General features: G+C 34.6%; 1 protein-coding gene across 7 annotated transcripts in view; it reads right to left on the bottom strand.

The window, feature by feature from the left end:
* The window catches only part of ANKRD12 (ankyrin repeat domain 12), a 135,662-nt gene that overhangs the window by 43,909 nt on the left and 68,853 nt on the right, over nt 1-22,900 (bottom strand). For 6 of the 7 annotated variants that reach the window (XM_019712593.2, XM_019712592.2, XM_074340361.1 and 3 more), the window contains one exon: nt 15,825-15,972. In XM_019712593.2, the coding sequence (XP_019568152.2) occupies nt 15,825-15,972 (148 nt within the window). Of the gene's footprint in view, nt 1-6,990; nt 7,071-15,824; nt 15,973-22,900 lie in introns of those variants that run through there. The other variant, XM_074340362.1, reaches the window with a different exon arrangement.

The raw sequence follows: 22,900 nt of genomic DNA, 5'->3' as shown, positions 1-22,900 counted from the left end.
CACCAAATGACAGTATTTCATCTTTTCTTATGGCCAATATTTCACTGTGTATATATATACACCACATCTTCTTTATCCGATCATCTATCAAAAGGACACTTCGGTTGTCTTGGCCATCGTAAGTAATGCTGCAATGAACATAGGGATACATGTATCTTTATGGATAAATGTTTTCAGATTTTATGGGTGGATACCCAGAAGAGGAACTGCTGGGTCATATGGTAATTCTATTTTTAATTTATTTTTTGAGGAACCTCCATACTGTTTTCCATAGAGGCTGTACCAATTTACATTCCCACCAGCAGTGTATGAGGGTTGCTTTTTCTCCAAAACCTCTCCAACACTTATTACTTGGCCATAAGGAAAGATGAAATACTGCCATTTGTGACAACATGGATGGATCTTGAGATTATCATGCTAAGTGAAATAAGTCAGAGAGAAAAAGTAGAGAACCATATGATTTCAGTCATGTGGCGTATAAAACTGAAAGCAACAAATGAGACAAAGAAAGAAACAAAAACTCACAGACATAGACAATAATTTAGTGGTTACCAGAGGAGAAGGGGCGGGGGTTGGGAGAAGAAGGTAAAGGGGGTCAAATATATGGTGACAGAAGGAGAATTGACTCTGTGTGAACATACAATGCAAAGATGATGTATTATAAAAATGTACACTTGAAACCTGTATAATTTTACTAACCAATGTCACCCCAATAAATTTAATAATTAAAAAAAAATAATCCCACCACTCGAATCATTCTTTGTAACTTATTTTAAGTATTACATTTAATTTTATTTGAATTTAACTAACTTAGAAATAATAAAGTGAACAGAATTTCTGAACCTCAGGTCTGTCCTCTTGGATCTTCTAAATTACCTGACCAAAGAAGATCTACTATGGTCATTTCAGAAAATGTATTTATATTCCATGAGCCCCCCAAAATGTCCCATTTTTAGGTTGTTTTATATTTAGCCCATGACTTGCTCATATAATTTGTTTTCCCTGGAGTTTTTGCCTTTCTTCTTATTTATCAGATTAGACAATAGGACTTCATATAACCAATACAATGACCTCTCAGAATCTAATTCATACAATACGTGTATGGTCATATATTCTTTCACTGATAACATTTTTCCCAAAGATCTCTGACATTGTGTTCTAAAATATGCCAATTGCTCATTGCTGTCACAAGAATTTTTCATCAAAATCCTGAGTTAGTCTTCATATCTTCCTTTTAGACATGTATTTTTGTATCACTGAAAATATACTATTTGAATAATTTTTTTCAGAAAGAGAATAGAAAGTATGTCCAAGGATGTTTTTTCTTTAACCCTTACTCTTGAATGATAGGTAGTTGGAAATAGTATTCTAGGTTCAAAATAGTTTTTCATAGACAGTGTAACTATAGCTCCACCTATCTTCTAACAACATATTTAAGAATGAGAAATCTGATGCTAGTCTCTTTCCTTTGTAGGTAACATTTCCTTCTGATTCTGGGAGCTTGCAGTATGAGGTGTGATCAAAAACTGCAGTGAATGTTTAAATTAAAAAAATGTATTACAGTAAAAGACACATTGCCATTAATTTCCCTCAAAATACTCCTCCTCAGGCGGCCGGATGGCTCAGTTGGTTAGAGCATGAGCTTTTAACAACATGGTTGCTGGTTTGATTCCCACATGGGCCAGTGAGCTGTGCCCTCCACAACTAGACTGAAGACAACGAGCTGCCGCCGAGCTGACGGAAGGGTGGCCGGATGGCTCAGTAGGTTAGCGCACAAGCTCTTAATAAGAAGGTTGCTGGTTCAATTCCCTCATGGCATGGTGGGCTGCGCCCCTGCAACTAAGATTGAAAACGACGACTGGACTTGGGGCTGGGCTGCGCCCTCCACAACTAGATTAAAGGACAATGACTTGGAGCTGATGGGCCCTGGAGAAACACACTGTTCCCCAATATTCCCCAATTAAAAAAAAATACTCCTCTTCACTTTGAACACACTTATCCCATTGCTCTTGCCACTTTCTGAAGCTGTTCTGGAAGTCCTTTTTCATGAGTGTTTTCAGTTGTGCTGTCGTGGGTGCAGTGATGTTCTGAACTGATTCAAAACGTTTTCCTTTCATGGTCATTTTGACTTTGGGGAAGAAACAGAAGTCACACGGTGCTAGATCCGGTGAATAAGGTGGATGAGGACACCCCGTAATGTTTGTATTTGACAGAAATCACCCTATCAGAAGTGATGTGTGACATGGAGCACTGTCATGATTGAGGAGAAAGACACTCAAGAAAGAGGATTTTCAGATCTGCTTCAGAAAGTGGCAAGAATGATGGGATAAGTTTGCTTAAAGTGAGGGGGATTAATGGCAATGTGTCTTTTATATAATAAATTTTTCTTTAAGCATTCACTGTATCTTTTTTATCACAACTCATATTTTAAAAAACCTTCATCACTAAAGTTGTGATGTATCTAGATGTGACGTTTTTTACCTTGTCTTTTTTTATTTTTTTTTAACTTTCCCATTTGATCTACAAACATAAGTCTTCAGTTAAAGGACATTTTCTTCAATTAAAAAAACGTTTTTCTTCCCAACATTTGCTCTTTTTTTGGTAAGACGCTTACAAAATATTTTTGTAAGACGTATATCCTGCATATGCTTTGTGTTTTTACCATTTTTCTCATATATCCAATGTCTTAAAAAATGTTTTATATATTCCTGTCTTAGACCTCTTAGATCTTAGCAACACCTAGTGCTGTTAAAATATTTACTTTCAGTACTGACAAATATTTTGAATTCTAATGACTTTCCTGGCCTACTTTTTCACAGCAGCCTTTTGTTGTTATGGTTAGTGGATCGACTGCCCACCAAGAATCTCCAAGAACACTGAAAATAACTTACCCCTCTGCTTCCTATATTATTTACATTCTCCAGGATCAATTGTTCTGTTTGTTCATCTTGACCCTTCTTATCTTTCATTTCAGTTGGTTTTCCTCAAATCTCTGGATTTCTTTTCATATTGATAAAGGGAAAAATTTGTTTCTTCAGCATTTTGTAGAGAATACTTATAACAGGCCTCACTCCTGAGTGAGAAGCCTATTTGTAGTGATTTGTGGTTCTCTCTAATCTCATTCTTTTGCTGAGACTGTTCCCTGAACAAGATGACTCTGAGTTTCAGAGAGTCTCTGAGGTTTCATTAGGATGAGTATTTCACAACGGCTGCAGGCCTTATGTCTATTTTGTGTTGTGCCTTTGCTTTGCAATAATTCACTCACCACAACTAATACATTTAATAATTATATAAATATAACTTATTTATGTTACTTACCCAAAGGAGTAACATTAGAAAAAAAGACATCTGCATTTTAGGAAACAAATCTTTACAGCTTTCACATCCCTAAATTTATTGAGAAATATAGCTTAAAGACAGGGAAATAAAATTCAGGTGATTTTATATAGTCTCATCTAAAGCTCCATTTCTAAACTTCAATTTTCCTAAGTAAAGGTTAGTTAGGTAGTTTAATTCTACTGTACAGGAGAAAAGTAATTATACATCTATTTGAAAATAAGTATGTCATATGAGAACATATTTTCACTGTATTTCTTCAGTAATAGATATAGGATAAGAGAATTACAGTTATGAGTTTAGAGGTTAGGTGGGGAGGTAAGAAAATATAATCAACAGTTGAAAATACTAAGTCTGAAAGCAAAATCTACGTAAGAAGTAACATCAAGTATCACAACATTCCATATACTCCCTCAATTAGTTATACACTGCCTTTTACGAAAATGTCAGTAAGATGAAATTCATTCCATAAAGTATAAATTAATCAAGATCTTTCCAACCTCTGAAAATACTGGCATCACTACAAACATTTTGATGTCACTAAAGGAAACTGACAAAAATCACCCAGTCTAGGCTATTCCATCATAAATATATATTATTACATGGAGGTCCTTTTAACCATGACTAGATAAAACAGTTTTCTGAAAACAGCATGATATAGCTAAGGGTGAACTCATTTAAACATATGCATATATAATTAATATTTTTAAAGTCAAAGGTCTGTTTTTTTAAGGGTTCTGCCCAAATGTACCCTTTGTAGAGTTTGTCTTAAATATTCAGCATTATCTCAACTACTGTAATTATGTGACAGACTCACTTTAAGTTGCTAGGTACTGGTAGAAATTCAGTTTTTAAGGAAAACCATTAAGCTAACATTTTAAACAAAAAAACCTATTAGTTTTGGTATCTGCAATAAATAATTTTACATATTTTCAGCAAACATACTTGAAATTTCTTAACTACTATATTTACATGAATTTCAAAGAGAGATATTTAGCAGACTACTATTTTATGTAACACAAAATTTAAAGACTTATTAAGGTGCAGACATCTAAAGAACATCTCAGTTCTACCCACAATTTCCCATTTATTTTTCTGATATACGAGCCAGTCAAAAATGTAGAACTATGTAAATTTTATGGATTCTGCTAAAGAGTGAATGCTTACAGTATACGGTAATTTAGATATTAATAACTTCTTTCCCCTTTTCTCCACTTAGCAAAATTTGACATAGATATTTTTCTTTAAAAAGCACTCTACCTAGAACTAAAAATTCTTAAGCTTTAGAATTGAGAACTAGGTTGATATAATTAATCCACATAAAACACATGATTAAATCTGATTTAAAAGTACTGATTTTCAAATAAGTGAATTGTAGAGATTTTGTTTAAGATTCAGGTAAAAGTGGCTGGTGATATTTAGAAAAAATTTGAAAAATTAAAATTCAGAACTGTATTTATAAAGTGCACCAAGTATGTCACAAAGCAGAGAAGAAAAAGCAGAGAGAACATGCATAACACTATAATGGAATTTCTTTTAACTGGTCATTAAATAAAAGAATATCTCATTGCCTATCATGCTATATGCTCAGTTCTGTACATAACAGTGCCTTTTCATTTCTTCTAAGCACTGATATCATAGGGATATGGGAAAAAAAAGTGCTACACACCAAACACAGTTCATGCTGCTGCTGAACAAGTTCCAAAATAGATTTAACCTGCTAACAGCTATGGTTAAATAAAGTAAGTTTTCTGGGTTATACATGGGTTACAATTTTCCATATTAGGCATAACCCGTTACCTAATGTATATACTGAAACTGATTTAAAAATGCCATTTGGAAAGCAAGAAGATATTCTTTACACGTTAAATAGAGGACTCTTTAATATACTAATATGCAAACTCCTTTCCCTTGCAAAATGCTCTACCAAGTCTAAATTCCTTATGATCAAATATGATACAGATTTTGACACTCTAAATTAAACACACTATATAACGTCTTTCTGCAGTTTTCATGCTTCTAATGTTAAATGGTTTGCTTTAAAACTTCCTTAGGTGATGATGCTTCTTCCTCCTTATATCACATAATCCATTTAATAACCATTTCTGTTATATTCTGGTAAACCAAAATACATAACTGTGTTTTTGGATCTCTTGCCTTATTAACTGTTATAAGTCCATATATGCATACAATAGTCATTATTTCATAACTCCTAAAACATGAAACTGAGGAAATGAGTTTCACAAATTATGACAATATGTTTAGAATAGTTAACCATTTACTGTTATAACATTCAGAAAATAAGGCTTCAAAATCTGGTCATTTTGTGTATTTTATGACACAGAAATGCACTCAGTAAACACCAGTGGGTAATAATATATCACTGTCTTTTTAAAAATTTCCTAATCTATTTTACAGTAGACTCTAAAAGTAGCTTGTGCATTTATTAGGACGGAGCATTTCCTTGGTTAAGATGAATTATGCAAGCGAGGAAGCTTATAGCAGCTGCTTAATAAACAAGGTCAGAGTACTACAGTCAAGGTAAGATAAGAAAAAGGTGAATAATTCTGACAATGACTGGCATTTTCAACTTTGTCTACTCGGCACTCTGTTTAAGTAATAAAATCAGTGTCTGCAAACTTTTAACAGAATCTCTACTCTGGTAACTAATGAGTGTCTGAAAGTATGGTGGGGGCACTATGTGACACAGAGTTACCCAGGTATCCATTACTATAATTATGTTTTATGAGCACCATTGGCTCTCTGATATAACTGAGTTTTCAGCAGGATAGCAAGAAGCAATTATTTGTAGCAAACATTACCATTAGATGGAATCTCTGACTAAGAAGGTAATGTGGAATAAATAAAACCATGGGAAACGGGCAGCAGTTGGGGAGGGAAAAAAAGGCTAAAGAATTTTGCAAATTTAAAAGTGTCACACATTCGTATACAAATAAGCTGTACTAACCAGGACATGTATTCCAACATTATTATAAAAGTCTGATATGCACGACCTAAAACTGCTATGCAGTGTGGTCCATGAACTGAGTCCCGTCTGCAAACTGTTTATTACTAATCCCTGATGCAATAGGAACTTGAACCAAAAATGGAAATCAATTACATCACTAGCACACTGAGTTCAGCTGACATTTTTTTCATTGCATTTTTTCCTTTTTGATGCAGGAAGCAGTATACTGATTTATGTTCTGGCACAAGCGTCTTATCTTGAGAACCAGTAATAGTTTGTGGAACAGCTACTCTGAGTAGCACTGTCATAAAGCACAATGGCTAATGGAATAAACCACATTTTAAATGCTACATATATAAAACACTCTTTTGCTCACTCCAAACTTGTTAAGTCCTGAAATTCATATTCTTGGTTATATTATCTAACTTCGCAACACACTTAAAGTGTATCTGTCACATGGATGACATGACATACCAGATGGGTAAAAATGCTATCAGGCTTTACACATACAAACATCTGTGGGCAGTTAAATTAATTATCTATTAAATATTAATACATTTTGAATTTAAACTGGATGACACCTGATAAAGTTAAGTCTAACAAGGACCTCATGTAAATTAAGCAATAAATTCGGGTATTTTCATCAGTCTTTTTCAGCAACTCCAAAATCTTTGCATGATACTTACTGATGATTTTTTCATCATTCCTTGAGGGACTTTGACCAAGCAATAATTCAGGTACTTTCACCATGTGGGAAAAAAATATTCTGAAAAATCAATACATAGCTGATGAACACATGAAACAATCAAAATCAGTGAAAATCAAAATAGGTTCTAAAAGATGTGTTCCACTCAAATTAAACATACTAACTCTAAATAAGATACCTTCCTTCCTCCATTAGAAAAATTTGCTGCAGCACTTATTTCTAAGAGAAAGTTTTATAACAAAAGCTGCTTTTCATGGCTACTGTTTTCTGAAGAATTATGGAGTTTGTAGCCATAATAAATGGAAAAATTAACATGCCATACAAAATTTTTGTTCTTAAAATCGTATTTTCTTGTTTTCTTATGAAACCAATATAATTTCAGCTATTAAAATCCTGATTTCACATAACAGAAAGATGCTCAAATGACTTTCTGCACGTTACTGGTAGATGGATTTATAAGTACTTTGATAATAGAAATTGACAGGGGTTAGTAGATAATTATGTTAGTATCTCCATTTTCATAATGAGCTGTATCCCCAAGTGCTTAAACAATGCCTAACATAATGCCTAACAACTCAAAAATAGTTGCTGAAGAACTGAGCTGAAGGGAGGAGGAAGAGGAGTTGTGGATGACTACAAAGTATATATGACATATGTATAGGTGAATGATGTTACCATTGAGACAGAAAAAAAAAAGAGGAGTGTATATGGAGAAAAGAGAAGTTCCATTCAGGCACACAGATTTCTGTGGGAATTCTATGTGGTAATATCCAGAGGGCAGCTAAATACAGAGGGTGCCAAACAAATGTATACACATTTTAAGATAATATCTCTTAAAATGTGTATACACTTTTTGGCAAAAAATGGCACCCCCCGTATATAGTTTTGAAGCTTAATAGAGAAGTATGGAATAAAGAGATATTTGGAAGGCCTCACCATATAGATGGTAGTTGAAACTCTAAGTGTGGTTGGACTTTATTTGGGAGAATATATGGTATGAGAAGAGGGTCCAGAAAGTAAAATCTTCGGAAAAACCAACACAGGGTGTATGGGAAGGGAATGAGAAATAAATGAAGATGAGATTCTAAAAGGAAACTGAGAAGGATCAGTCTGGGAGATGAAAGCCAGGAGAGAATTATGTCCCAGAAACCAAGGCAGGAAAATTCTAGGAAGAACTTGGTCAACACTGTCCAATTCTACAGAAAGACTGAAAAGACAGCTAAGGGCCCCGGAAGAGAGAAGATCACATGGGATGTTGGTAAACATCAACTCAACAGAGTGCACTTTAAGTGCATTACAATGCACTTTAAGAAGCTCAGTTGTGAAGGGAAGAACATAAGGGATTAAATCAACAGGGATGCACAGCAAGAGATTTTTGCTGAGTCTTGTATATTTATGTGTACAAAAATATTATCACGATTGTGTCCAGCTCTAACTCCCTTCCCTCCACCCAAATCATCTCCTTTCTCTGCCACTTGCTCCCCGCCACACACCCTAATGTGCCTCATTAGCAGCCTGGCATAGATGCTTCCAGATTTCTTCCATGCTTATACAATTTTATATAAATATATATACAAATATAAATATATGCATTGGTTTTTAAAACACTGTTCATTTTACACAAATGAGGTATTATGATTATTCATCTTGATTTTTCTAGCTCAACAATATTTTATGAAAACCCCTCCAAGTTAATTGGTAGAGCATTAAGGTGTATTTTTTCATGGCTGTACAATAGTCCGTGGTGTGGCTATATACCTTGATTTCTGCAACCAATCCCCTGTACAACTACAGATTTTTTCTTTTGCCACTGTAAACAGTGCTATAACAAACATGGGATATTCCTAGACGTATGAATGCTAGATCAAGGAGCGTAAGTATCTTTAAAAACGTTTTTATAATAAGTTTTGAACTTACACAAAAGTAGACAGAATGTTATACTGGACCCCCATGTACCCATCACTCAACTCCAATAGCCATCACTCTTTGGTCAATCCATATCTTCTATTCAACCTACCCCTGTATCATTTTGAAGCATATCCCGTTCATCATATCACTTTATCCAGAAATATCTCAATATGTATCTCTAAAGGTTAAGAGCTCTTGTATTTTGCTAGCTGTTGTCAGACTGTTTTTCAAAGACTGTAACAATTCACATGCCTCCCTTTCCCCCATTCTATTTAGTAACCACCTTTACAAGTTGTTGGTTTATTCTTTCATTATTTCTTTTTAAATATATAAGAAAATATACATACTGATATACCTTTAAATCCTTAAATATCTGCAATGATCTTTCATTTACCCTGACAGGTGAACACTACCTACCTTGGTCAGGTACAGGATTCTCATGCTGCAGTAGTCTATCTTCCACTGTTGCAAGTTAGACATCCAATGCCAATGTGACAGTATTTACTTGCAGGTTAATTTGCTAGATTCAGAAGTAAGGAATTTGACCAATATATGTCTAAGGGTGTGTGTATGTGTGTTCTTATCAATCTACCTAGAGTTCACTGAGTTTTCTAATTGATAGACTCAGGCTTTCTTCAGCTCAGGAAAACTGTCTTCTATTTGTATTACTGTATTATCTTCTACTTGTTTCTTTATTTCCCTTTTTAAATTCCCATAAATAACAATTATTCGCGTTAGATCTGTTAGTTCTTCTAGATCTATTCCCTAAGTTTTATATCTTTTCTTCCAGGATTCTTTGTATTTTTGCTGTGTTGTGAGGATTTAACTGATCTTCTAGTCTATTAATTTAAGTTCCAACAGTGATCACTCCCCACTTTAATTCATTTACTGACTTGTCTAATCATGGGATTTTTTTGTTGTTGTTAGCTCCAAAAGTCCTTTTGTGCTGTATTTGAATTTTCTTAAGTGCTCATTTTTGTTGATGAAGTAATGTTTCCTTTAGTAGTTTTATTTAGCTAGGTTAACATTCTGTTTCTTCAAAATAATCATTCTCTTGGGTTTCTTGGTAACCTTGGAGGGTTGTCTTGCCTCACTGCAATCCCGTATTGCAAAAGCCCAAGAGGCAGACCTCCTAAAGGTGGTAGAAGGTAAAGTTGGTCTTCACATCTGTGATTGCCAGTTAACAGCTGAAGCACCAGAAGGAAGCTTCCCTGCTGACTGATTCTAGGTCTTCTCAAACTTTCCCAGTCTCAGTAATGGATGAACTTGATCTAAAGGTTCAGCTATTCCTTAGATTTGTGGGGGATGGAGAGTCCTGGCATAATCCCTAAGGGTCAGTAATCCCTCTCCACCAATTCAACAAATATTAATTGAGCAATAGCTATGGACCAAACACATAAGGAATTTACATTTAGTGGAGGACGAAAATAGATACTAAAAGGAAAGTTGCCACCTTTACAATTTTGCCTATAGTTTTAGCTCCATTCATTAACATTACCAATAACAAATACCGTTGTCAACCCTTTAACCAATGTTTTTCTCTCTTTAGTCACTGACCCCTCCACCCCTGGTCTCCTCTTCCTATAATTAGTCCCACTTTTGGATAGGTGATAGTTAAGTGGAAGCCCTGATCATTTCCTAAGTGAAATTAAGGAACTATCACTATTGCTACCGTGTTTCCCCGAAAATAAGACTTAGGTGGACTATCAGCTCTAATGCGTCTTATGGAGCAAAAATTAATATAAGGCCCGGTCTTATATTAAAATAAGACTGGGTATAATATAATGTAATATAACATAATATCAGACTGGTCTTATATTAATTTTTGCTCCAAAGATGCATTAGAGCTGATGGTCCAGCTATGTCTTATTTTTGGGAAACATGGTAGTCCCTTCTCACAACTATTAAAAAGAAAAAAAAAAATGATCTTACTGCTAGCCAGTCACAAACCTATGTGGAGTCCAGAGCCTTCTGCTAAAGATTACTTTTCTCATCGGTTTAAAAAAAATCAGGTTTTCCCCCTAACATATAAGAATTTTTTAGTATTAATAAAAAAACCACAAAAACCCAAGATCTTGTATGTGCCACCTATCTTAACTAAGTATTATATAAAATTCCCCCAGAGAAGTATAAATCATTAGATACATACTTAATTTTTTAATCTTGCCTATTTTTTAAAGTTTGATATGTCTTTTAAGGCTTTTTTTTTAAACAGGTGCTTCATTTTCGTTTTTAGTTATTTTTAAAGTTAAAAGCTTCACCATATTTTATTTTACTTTTTAAAAATTAGTTTCAGGTGTACAAAGCAATGTAATAGGTATTTACATCCCTCACAAAGTGATAACCCCACAGGTGCTTCATTTCATTTCCATACAATTTATCTCTTGAAGAACCAAAGCTATTTGGGTTTCCCATTCTGGATTTTGCTTGGTGCAGTTCGGCATGTTCCTCTGACTCTGGTATTGTCTGCAAATGGCAGCTGGATCCTGAAGACTGAAGAGTGGTGTGTAGTGTATTCTTTCATCAGGGAGCACGCAATGGTTTCTCCATTTTTATTTAATGTTAGCGATGTTGATGCTCAATAGTTATACATATTAACTAACTGGGGGCTGCAAAATGGTCCATTTTTTTTCATTCTTTTAGCTGGGTTAATCTTATAAAAATATCACTTTTCACCTATAATGAGGTTACCCAGTGATAGAGTTCATATAAGAAAAGCAAGATAAATGATTTCTTTTTTGAGTCTAATTTTTAAGGTAACAAATTGGTTCTCTGATGTTGACGAATAAAGTTAAAAAATTATCACTACGGAATCACAGATTTAAACACATTCTATGGGTTTCAAATTTTTGCAATTATTACCCTTATTGAAGCTCAAATTATCCCATTTTTGGCCAGTGGCAAACTGCTCTAAGTTGTCTCCTAAGGCCTCCTGACAAGACTTTAGATTAGTCTTTAATAGCTTTCTTGAAATCCACAATGACAATATGTTCCAAACTCATCTTACGTATTTCCCGTCCCAGACTTGAAATCATCATTTTTTTCCAAGAAGCCTTAGTTTTTAGCAGAAAATATTTCAAGGTTATGAACTGGGCACTAGGAATGATTATTGCTACTGTCTTAGTCATTGCTTTTAGATCTTCTCAACAGACAAAGCAAGAAAATTTTATGTATTTACATATATTCTAAAGTTTATTTGGAAATAATTTCAAACTCACAAAAATTAGACAAAGAAAAAATACTAAACACTATAGACCCTTTATTCAGATTTGCCTATTGTTTTTTACTCTCTTGCTTTATAATATGGTTTCTCTCTCTCAACACACACACACACACACACACACACACACACACACACAGCCAAAAAACGTACACACATTTTAAGAAAGTAAACTGTATTAAAATTATAATACTCAACAGATACCAATAACAAAAGATGAATACAAGTCACGTTTGACTTCTGCAATGACAAGAGGTGCTCAAAGTGGTTACCATCAGCATCCAGACACTTTTGATTACGGCGAACTATTGCTTGAGCAATGTTGACCAGTGTCCACTTGTATACATTTTTTTGGCACCCCTGGTATAATCTGTATCTATATCTATTTATCTATGTCTATATATATACATACATATACACATACACGTGTGTTTACATATATATGTTTTTCTGAACTATATGAGGGTAAATTACATACATCATAGCTCTTTACCCCTATATACTTCAGTGAATATTTCCTAAGAAATAAGTATTTCTTAAGACATATGGATAGTCTCTCATCACCATCAATTTCATAAATTTACAATGAAATAATAGTAATCTATTGTCCATATTCCTTGTTAAATGACTTAATAATGTCATTTATAATTATTTCCCACCATCCAGTACAGTATCCAGGTTAGGAGCAGATATTGCCCTTTCTATTTATCATCTCTAGATAGTCTGGAACATTTCTATCACCTTTACTCGTTTTTCATGACACTGACATTTTTTAATCTTTCACTGTTTGTTTGTTTTTAAAAAACCAGATCATTCCTCATGATTATGTATTCTCAGCCAAAGTGCTACAAAAATGTTATATCCTTTTGACGATATTACATCTGGAGGCGTGTGATGAGCCTTTGTCTGTCTTTGATGTTGTTCATTTTGATCACACAGTTCAGGTGCTGCTAAATTTCTCTATTATATAACCATTGGTTTCCTTTCCCCTCCTCTCTTATAATGTGAAAAGGCAATGTAAATATCCTGCTCTTCATCAAAAAAGTCCTCCTAGATTTATCAGTTATTAGTGATTCCTGCCTAATAATCTTTACTTACCATGAAGAATGTAAATGATCAGGTAGGGGCAGGGATTGGATAAGAAGGGGTATAAGGAACTTTCTGGAGCAAGAGAGATATTCTGTCTCTTATTAAAGTTGAATTACATAGGTCTATGCATTTCTCAAAACTCACAGAATGTTATATTAAATAAAGAATTATTAACTTCACAAATATAAATATTACCTAAAAAAGTCATATACAAAAACTAAACTCTAGTTAATAAAATTCATGCTAAAGTATTTAGAGAGGTCTGCAACTTACTTTGAAATGTTATCAAAAAATAAGATGAATTAATGGGTAGACAGATATGTGATAATATAATAAAGGAAATATATAACAAAAAGTTAAGGATAAAATGTAGCTGAAAAAATGTGGGTTCAGGGTGTTCACTGTAAAATTCTTTGTATTTTGCTGTATGTTTGAACATTTTCATAATCAAATACTGGGATTTTAACTTCAGCACAGCAAAGGAAATCATTAACAAAACAAAAAGGCAACTTAATAAATGGGAGAAAATATTTGCAAATAATATACAGTGGTACCTCGGTTTTCTAACGTAATCCGTTCCATAAGACCGTTTGAGTTCTGATACGTTCAAAAACAGCCGACACCTAGGCCTCAGGATATTGCACTCAGTGGAAGCCGTGTGACAAGTTCAACTTCTGAGACGTGTTTGAAAACTGAAGCATTTACTTCCGGGCTTACAGCGTTCGTAAACCGAAATGTTCATCAACGGAGACGTTCGAAAACCGAGGTACTACTGTACTCATATATAATAAGGGGTTAATATCTAAAATATATAAGGAACACATACAACTCAATAACAAACAATCTGACTGAAAAATGGGCAGAAGATTTCAACAGACATTTTCCCAAAGAAGACATATAAATAGCCAACAGGTACATAAAAAGATGCCTAAAATCATTAATCATTAGGAAATGCAAATCAAAACCACAATCAAATTATCATGTCACACTTGTTAGAATGGCTGTTATCAAAAAGACAAGAAATAACACATGTTGGCAAGAATGTGGAAAAAAAGAAACCTTCGTGTACTATTGGTTGCAACAGTCACTATGGAAAACATATGGAGGTCCCTCAAAAAATTAAAAAGAGAACTCCTATATGATCCAGCATTTCCACTTTTGGGTATTTATCCAAAGAAAATGAAAACACTAATTCAAAAAGATATATGCACTCCCCATGTTCAGTACAGCATTACTTACAGTAGCTAAGATATGGAAACAACATAAGTATCCATAGATGGATGAATGGATAAAGATGTGGTAGATATATACAACGGAGTAATATTTAGCCATAAAAAAGAATGAAAATTTGCCATTTGCAACAGGGATTATGCTACGTAAAATAAGTCAGATAGAGAAACACCAATACTGCATAATCTAGCAGTCGACTCTAAAAATAAAAACTAAGCTCACGGATAAAGAGAGCAGATTGGTGGATGCTAAAGGTAAAGGTGGAGGGACTGGGGAAAATGGGAAAAGGGGGTCAAAAGGTATGAACTTCCATATAAAATAAATAAGTTATGGGGAAGTAATGTACAGCATGGTGATTACAGTTAATAATACTGTATTGCATATATGAAGGTTGCTAAGAAAATAAATCTTAAAAGTCCTCATCACAAGGAAAAAAAAATTTAACTATGTATAATGATGGATGTTAACTAGACTTATTCTAGTGATCGTTTTGCAATGTATACAAATATTGAATCATTACATTGTATACTTGAAACTGATATATGTCAACTGTATCTCAATAAAGGAAAAGTAAAAGGCAGACGTTTTTGCCTCAAAATTATAGATGTTTTATTACCTTCTGGCAATGACTGAGATTAAATTAGTACGGGTTGATTTTTATTCCCTAACATTTAACAGTGTAATTGTAATATTACCTGTTTGTAGGAATTCTTTGAGATTTTGTGGCGCTATGGCCAGTTATGAGACTTATTAAATTCGTTTTTATTGATATTTGTCTGATTCATGGTAGACCCTTCTTACCTATACTCAAAAGACTTTCTTCAACACAAGGAAGTTCTTTTCGTTAGTTTTTAAATTGTTTATGGTTTTTTTAAAAAAAAATTCCGATTTTGCCACGTTTTCTGAAATATTGCTTTAAATCTTTCCTTTTTAAAACCGTGCCCCTACCTTTCAACAACAACCAGAGTTTAACTACTATCCGAATGACAAAAAGTAAAAATGCAAAGATGACTCATTAATGCCAGAAAAAGACAGGAAGGGTTTGGTTAGTAGCTCTCTAATTTATAAAAGAATGAAGTCAGAATAACAGTGTTGGTAGCTATTAATGGAGGAGAGGTTCTGCAGTGGGCTTAAATGTAATATCAGCAATTTGTGGGGAAAAAAATAATGGAAATAGGGTAATAGCATTATGATTCCATTTACGAAGAGGATGTGTAGCAAATACTAGGTTAATTACTAAATTCACCATGCTTACTAGCTAGCTGCATTGTATTAAGGTTGTCAAGCATTTTATGTATTATAAAGTAGAAGCAAAATGTTCTAAACATGTCAAACGAAGAGTTGAATACAGATTATCTGAAACGAACCTGTGTAACTTTCATCATCATCAGATAAAGGCACCTCTCTTTTTAGCAGCAATTCCAACTCCTCTGTTTCTGCTACATCCACTGGACGCTCTCCATGTTTATTAGCTTGAAATGGGTTTCCACCATGACGAAGTAACAGTTTCACTATCTGAAACATTAAACAGTAGAAAGATTTAATCCCTTCACAGACTGTATCATTTCAACCATTTTCTTGATAACACTCATCATATCCTTCTGTCTCATCTACTCTGCCTCCAAGCCTCACAATGTCTCTTCTAAATCATTATCACTCTTCAAGTTCTATTTTCATTGCCATCCTGTCCAATGATCCTACTAGAGAAATTTCCTCCTTAAAATTTAAGCTGGGCTATTTTAGCACACAACCTCAACACTTTTCTTCCTTTCTCATCATACGAGTCCTGACAATTAAGTTCGCAAACTCATCCTAGAAAAAGTGCTACATAGTTCATTACGGTCACTACAGTCACTTTTGAAGTACTCCCCTTGGGAAGCTATGCACTGATGTCAGCACCTAGCCCACCCTTTAAAGCGATTTTGGAACTCTTTTTCTGGAATGGCCATCAGAGCTGTCACCTATTATCCCTGATGTCCTGAATGTCATCAAAATGTCTTCCTTTCACTATTTCCTTTATTTTCGGGTACAGAAAGAAGTCATTGGGGGCCAGATCAGGTGAGTAGGGAGGGTGTTCCAATACAGTTATCTGTTTACTGGCTAAAAACTCCCTCACAGACAGGGCCTTGTCAGCTGGTGCACTGTTGTGATGCAAGAGCCACAAATTGTTTGCGAAAAGTTCAGGTCATCTAACTTTTCCACACAACGTTTTCAGCAGTTCCAAATAGTAAACTTGGTTAACTGTCCAGTTGGTCCAAATTCATAATGAATAATCCCTCTGATATCAAAAAAGGTTAGCAACATCATTGCAACAAACTCGCAAACTTAATTGTCAGACCTTATTCAATAAATTATTGAGTACCTATTAACAAGCACTGCTCCAAGTTCTGCAGATAAATCAATGAACAAGAATAACAAGTTCCCTGGCCTCTTGGAATTTATACAGTTGACCTTTGAACAATGCGGGGATTAGGGGTGCTGACACTCTGTGTAGCTGACAATCCATGTATAACTTCTGATTCCCCTAAAACTTAACTACTAATAGCCTGTTGACCAGAAGCATTATCAATAAGTCGATTAATACATATTTGTATGTTATATGTATTATATACTGTATTCTTACAATAAAGAAAAGTCATGAGGAAGGAAAAATGCATATACTGTACTACCGAAAAAAATCCCCATATAAGTGGACCTGTGGAACTGAAACCCATGTTGTTCAAGGGTAAACTCTATTCTAGAGTCTCAAAAGTATTTCTGTACCGTTTAAGGCTAGTATCACTATCAATGCTCTTTATCTTATTCTTTTCCCCATCTCCCAGGAATTTAAACTATCATTAAGTGACATGGATTTACTTAGAACTAACGAAACAAACTTCAAGGCCCCTCAGTTTCACCGTCCCCTTACAAGGCCCTATATCTAACTTTGTATTCATTACTTAGAAATTTTACTTAAAGAAACTCTTTCCCTCCCACCAAATTATGTAAGCTTTGGGCTACATAAAACCAGGATCTGCCTGGTTAGTCATCATTTTGTTTCTTTTGTTTGTTGCTTTTTACCCTCTTCCTTTCTATATTTTAAACCTTTTTGATTGGCTCCCTTCTAGAAGCCAATCTTTGAAAAGCATAATGGTAGTAAAGAAATGAAATACAGATAAAACAAGAAAGTGTTCAAACATATATTCTCCTTCTCTAGCTAAATCTCTTTCCTTTACAGTCAAGCTCCTGAAAAAACGTTTACCTTTGCAGCCTAAATGACTTTATTGGCCCTTCACTCTTCTACCTACAATTATGCTACCATCTATCCTATGACTTTAGATCTGTGAAGATCTAAGCCAGTGATTGTTTCCCTAGGGCTCTGTCCTTGATTTACTACTTCATGCTCTAGTCTGTATCATCCCTTTGGAGATCTCACCCACTCTGTTAGAATGTGATGACAATTACACAATCCCTTCATTCATTTTCATTCACTTGTTTGCTCTCTTTCAGCCCTCTTTCTTGAGCTCCAAACCCAAATATCCAAATTTTCATTGAATACATTCAACTGAATATATTTGTAGCTCAATACAATAGCTGAAACTAAGAGGTCCCAAACAGAGTTCATAAACTTACACCCCTATTTTTTTTTTTTTTAAATCTATTTCCACTCTCAGTGACTAGCACCAAAATATACCCAGTAACTGAAGCCAGAAAGATGAGAGTCATCACTGCCTCTTGTTTTTCACTCATACTCTACATTAAACAGGTGGTCAAATGTTATTTCTGCTTCCTTACCATCTCTTCTTTTTTTGAGTTTTCCATTGACATTAGTACATTCTATCATATGTAAATCTTTACTATAATTTATTAACACATTTCTCACCTTATTCTAGACCATAAACTTCATGTGGGATCAAGTATTTATTCATCTTTGTATTTCCAACACATAACTTGATGATTTCTGGTAGTTAGAAAATACAGGCATACCTCGTTTTATTGCCCTTTGCTTTATTGTGCTTTGCAGATACTTTTTTTTTTTTTTTTTTTTTAACAAACTGAAGGTTTGTGGCAATTCTGCCTCAAGCAAGTCTACTGGCATCATTTTTCCAACAGCATTTTCTCACTTTGTGTCTCTCTGTATCACATTTTGGTAATTCTCAAAATATTTCAAAACTTTTTTATTATTTTATTTGTTATGGTGATCTGTGACCAGTGATTTTTGATGTAATTGTTTTGGGGCGCCATGAATCATGCTCACATAAGATGGTGAACTTAATAAATGTGTGTTTTGACTACTCCACTGACCAGTTGTTCCCATCTCTCCCCCCCTCCTGGGGCCTATTCCCTACTGAAATTAGGCCAGTTAATAACCCCACAGTGGCCTCTAAGTGTTCAAGTGAAAAGAAGAGCCGCGCATCTCTCACTTTAAATCAAAAGCTAGAAGTGATTAAGTTTAGTGAGGAAGGCACTCCGAAAGCCCAGAGAGACTGAAAGCTAGGCCTCGGGCTAGTTAGCCAAGTTGTCAATGCAAAATAAAAGTTCTTGAAGGAAATTAAAAGTGCTACTCCAGTGAAGAGATAAGGAAGCATAACAGCCTTATTGTGATATGAAGAAAGTTTCAGTGGTCTGTAAAGAAAATCAAAGCAGCCACACAATTCCTTTAAGTCAAAGCCTAATCCAGAGCAAGGCTCTGACTCTATTCTATGAAGGCTGAGGTGAAGAAGCTGCAGATGAAAAGTCTGAAGCTAGCAGAGGTTGGTTTATGAGGTTTAGGGAAAAAACTGTCTCTATAACATATAAGTACAAGGTGAAGGAGCAAGTGCTAATGTAGAAGCCATAGCAAGTTACCCAAGAGATCTAGCTAAGGTAATGAATGAAGGTGGCTATATCAAACAACAGGTTTTCAATGTAAACATAATAGCCATATATTGAGAGAAGATGCCATCTAGGATTTTCACAGAAGAGACTTTCAGAGAAGTCAATGCCTGGCTTCAAAGCTTCAAGGACAGGCTGACTCTCGTTAGGAGCTAATGCAGCTGGTGACTTGAAGATGAAGTCAATGCTCATTTCCCATGCTGAAAATCCTAGGGCCCTTAAGAATTATGCTAAATCTACTCTGCCTGTGCTCTCTCTAAATGGAACAATGAAGCCTGGATGACAGTACACATCTGTTTACAACATGGTTTACTGACCATTTTAAGCCCACTAGTGAGACCTACTGTTCAGAAACAAAGATTCCTTTCAAAATATTACTGCTCATTGATAATTCACCTGGTCACCCAGGAGCTCTGAAGGAGACTGTTCTTATGACTGCTAACACAACATCCATTTTGTTACCCATGGATCAAGCTGTAATTCTGACTTTCAAGTTTTATTATTTAAGGAATACATTTCATAAAGCTATAGCTGCCATAGTAATTCCTCTGATGGATCTGTGCAAAGAAGTTAAAAACCTTTTGGGAAGCATTCACCATTTTAGATGCCATTAAGAACATTCATGAGCAGAGGTCAATATATTAACATTAACAGGAGTGTGGAAGAAGTTGATTCTAACCCTCATGGTAATTGCAGATATGGTGGAAATAGCAAGAGTACTGGAATTAGAAGTGGAATATGAAGATGTGCTGCAATCCCATAAAACTTTAATGGATGAAGAGTTGCTTTTTATGAGCAAAGAAAGTTGTTTCTTAAGATGGAATCTACTGGTGTGAAGATGCTGTGAAGATTGTTGAAACGACAACAAAGGATTTAGAACATTGCGTAAACTTTGTTGATAAAGTAGCAGCAGGGTTTGAAAGAAGTTCTACTGTGGGTAAAATGCAATCAAACAACATGGCATGCTACAGAGAAACCACTTGTGAAAGGAAGAAACAATCAATGGGGCAAACTTCATTGTCTTACTTTTAAGAAATCGCCACAGCCACCCCAACCTTCTGCAACTACCACCTTGATCAGTCAGAACCCTTCAGCATTGAGGCAAGGCCTTCTACCAGCAAAAAGATTATGACACTGAAGGGTTAGCATCTTCTTTTTCGCTTTTTTTTTTTTAGCAATAAGTGTTTTTAAGTAAGATATGTACATTGTGTTTTAAACATAATGCTATTAAGCATTTAATAGACTACAATATAGTGTAAAGATAACTTTTATAAGCATTGAAAAACCAAAAAATTTGTGTGACTTGCTTTATTGTGATATTCACTTTATTGTAGTAGTCTGGAACTGAACTTGCAGCATCACTAAGGTATGCCTGTACATCATGTCTTTTAAAAGAAATATTAAACAAGATGCTGTAAATTAGAAATTTCTAACAAATGAAGGTATTTAAGAATAATGAAGAATCACAGTGAATTAAATGTTTTCTAGACTATGAAAGAATAAACTATTAATGTAGAAAATTTGAAATGTAAGAATATATAAAGAAAATTACTCATAATGCCAACTGTTAATATTTTATTCCTTGTTGTTTACTTATTTTATCAAATTACATATGCTTATGATTTTAAAAGATCAACTAGCTTTTCAAGGATACTGGGTGAAAAACGATTAATTGTCCCTGATACTTATGGAAAGTAACCACACAGGGAGATCCGATTATAAATTCCTAACTGGGCAGGTCGTGGTGGATAGTCACGCCCCAAGTATATAACTTCTTTACTAAAAGGCTTATCTTTATCTTAAGCAAGCCCTGTGCATTGTTTCTGTGCATCTAGGTTAACACACCTTTGAAATACCCCCCCTTTCAGTACTCTCCTAATACCTGACAACCTTTTCAGACCCCTCCTTCTAAAGCATGTGAGACAGCATGCTGTAATCCAATGTCTTGCTTTCTCCCACCTTCATGGAATCTTCCTTATGTTGCCCTCCTTAATCTCAAATGCATAAAGAAAACTGCAAACTGCTATTCTCAGAAGCATTTTTTTCAGTCTGTTGACATATTGCTTCCCGCTGTATCCTATTTTAGTCAAATAAACTCTTATAAAAATTCTCTACAGGTTTGGACATTTCTTGCACCAACAATAGTTAGCTTGAGGCTTCTGTATTTTTCAGTTTTTAGGCACTATTGTTTTACAATGAAAGGCATGAATTCAGATCTCTTTTGTGAGCTCCCATCCTCTCTCCTCCCATACACATAAAATTCCCTTCCTCCTATCTTTCCAATAGTTATTTTGTGTGTGTGATTGTAATTAATATAAATGTTGAGCCAAGTAGTACACTGTGACTAAAAATTTCCATTTTTACACAACTTTATTTCCTCCCATGGAGTTAAATATCTTGATTTCGCATTTGCTCCGTTTTCTATATACTCATCTGTAATTCATCCCATATTTGGCTACAAGTATAGATTTAATTCAATTCAATATATTATCATTTTGTGTTAGAAGGCTTGGTTTTCTAACTTGCTCTAAAATGGACTGGTTGCTCTCTAGATTTGTTCCCAGTTGTCATATTGGCATCTTTATCCTATCATCCCAGAAATACATTCCCCACAATTTTGTACTGGATTCGTTAGATTCTATCTTCTTTCTTGGTTTATTCCCTCATTTTGTTAAATCACCAACTCCAGGAGATTCCTGAGAAAGAGTACATATTTTAAGATTTTTAGATGTCAGAAAATACTTTTGTCCTACTTGATTAATACTTAGTCTGGATATAGAATAATTTCCCCTCCAAATTTGAAGGCTTCACTCCATTATCTTCTATCTTCTAGTGTTACTTAAAGTCTGATGCCATTTTGATTTTTCACCTTTATATACAACTTGCTTTTTATCTCTGTAAACTCGAGGACATTCTTTGCTCCCATTGTTCTGAAATTCCAGCATAAAGTGCCTTGGATCTTTTTACATCCATTGTACTGAGCATTCAATTGCCCCTTCAATCTGAAGACCCACATTCGTTCAGTTCTGGGAAAGTTTCTGGCTTTATTTTTTGATAATGTCCTTTCTATGTTTTCACTGTTCTGTTTTCTAAGAAAGCTTGTCAAGAAGAAATCTCCTAAATTAATGTCTTTTTTCTCATTTCCCCTCCTCCACCTTTGTCTTTGTTTCCTAGTTTCTAGGAGAGTCCCCTCAACTTTATCTTTAACCCTCAATACTCCATTTTTACATTTTTGCTATTATAGCATTAATTTCCAAGAGCTCTTTTAAAAAAATTGGTTGTTCTTTTTTAATACATTCAGTTCTTGTTTCATGGCTACAATAAACTCTCTTATCTCTGGGGAAGTTAATGGCTTTTTTGGCAGTTCCTCCTGCCAAAATGTGGAGGACACATTATTGTGTCCTCCAAGTTCCTATTACTCAATGTATCTGCTTTGTCTTTTCCTTCCATTATTAGACTTTTTTCCAAATGTGAACTGGCTGTTCACATTTAAAAGTAAGGCACTAAAAAGACTTACTGAAAGTTTTGCAAGCATGGGTAGAACCTGTTGAGAGACAGTCTTACGCTAGTGTGATCTGACTGGGTCATT

Source organism: Rhinolophus sinicus, linkage group LG09 (genome assembly GCF_036562045.2).
Source record: "Rhinolophus sinicus isolate RSC01 linkage group LG09, ASM3656204v1, whole genome shotgun sequence".
In the NCBI taxonomy this organism is placed as follows: domain Eukaryota; kingdom Metazoa; phylum Chordata; class Mammalia; order Chiroptera; family Rhinolophidae; genus Rhinolophus; species Rhinolophus sinicus.
The sequence above is the reverse complement of the archived record's forward strand: the minus strand, read 5'-3'. Positions and strand labels throughout refer to the sequence as shown.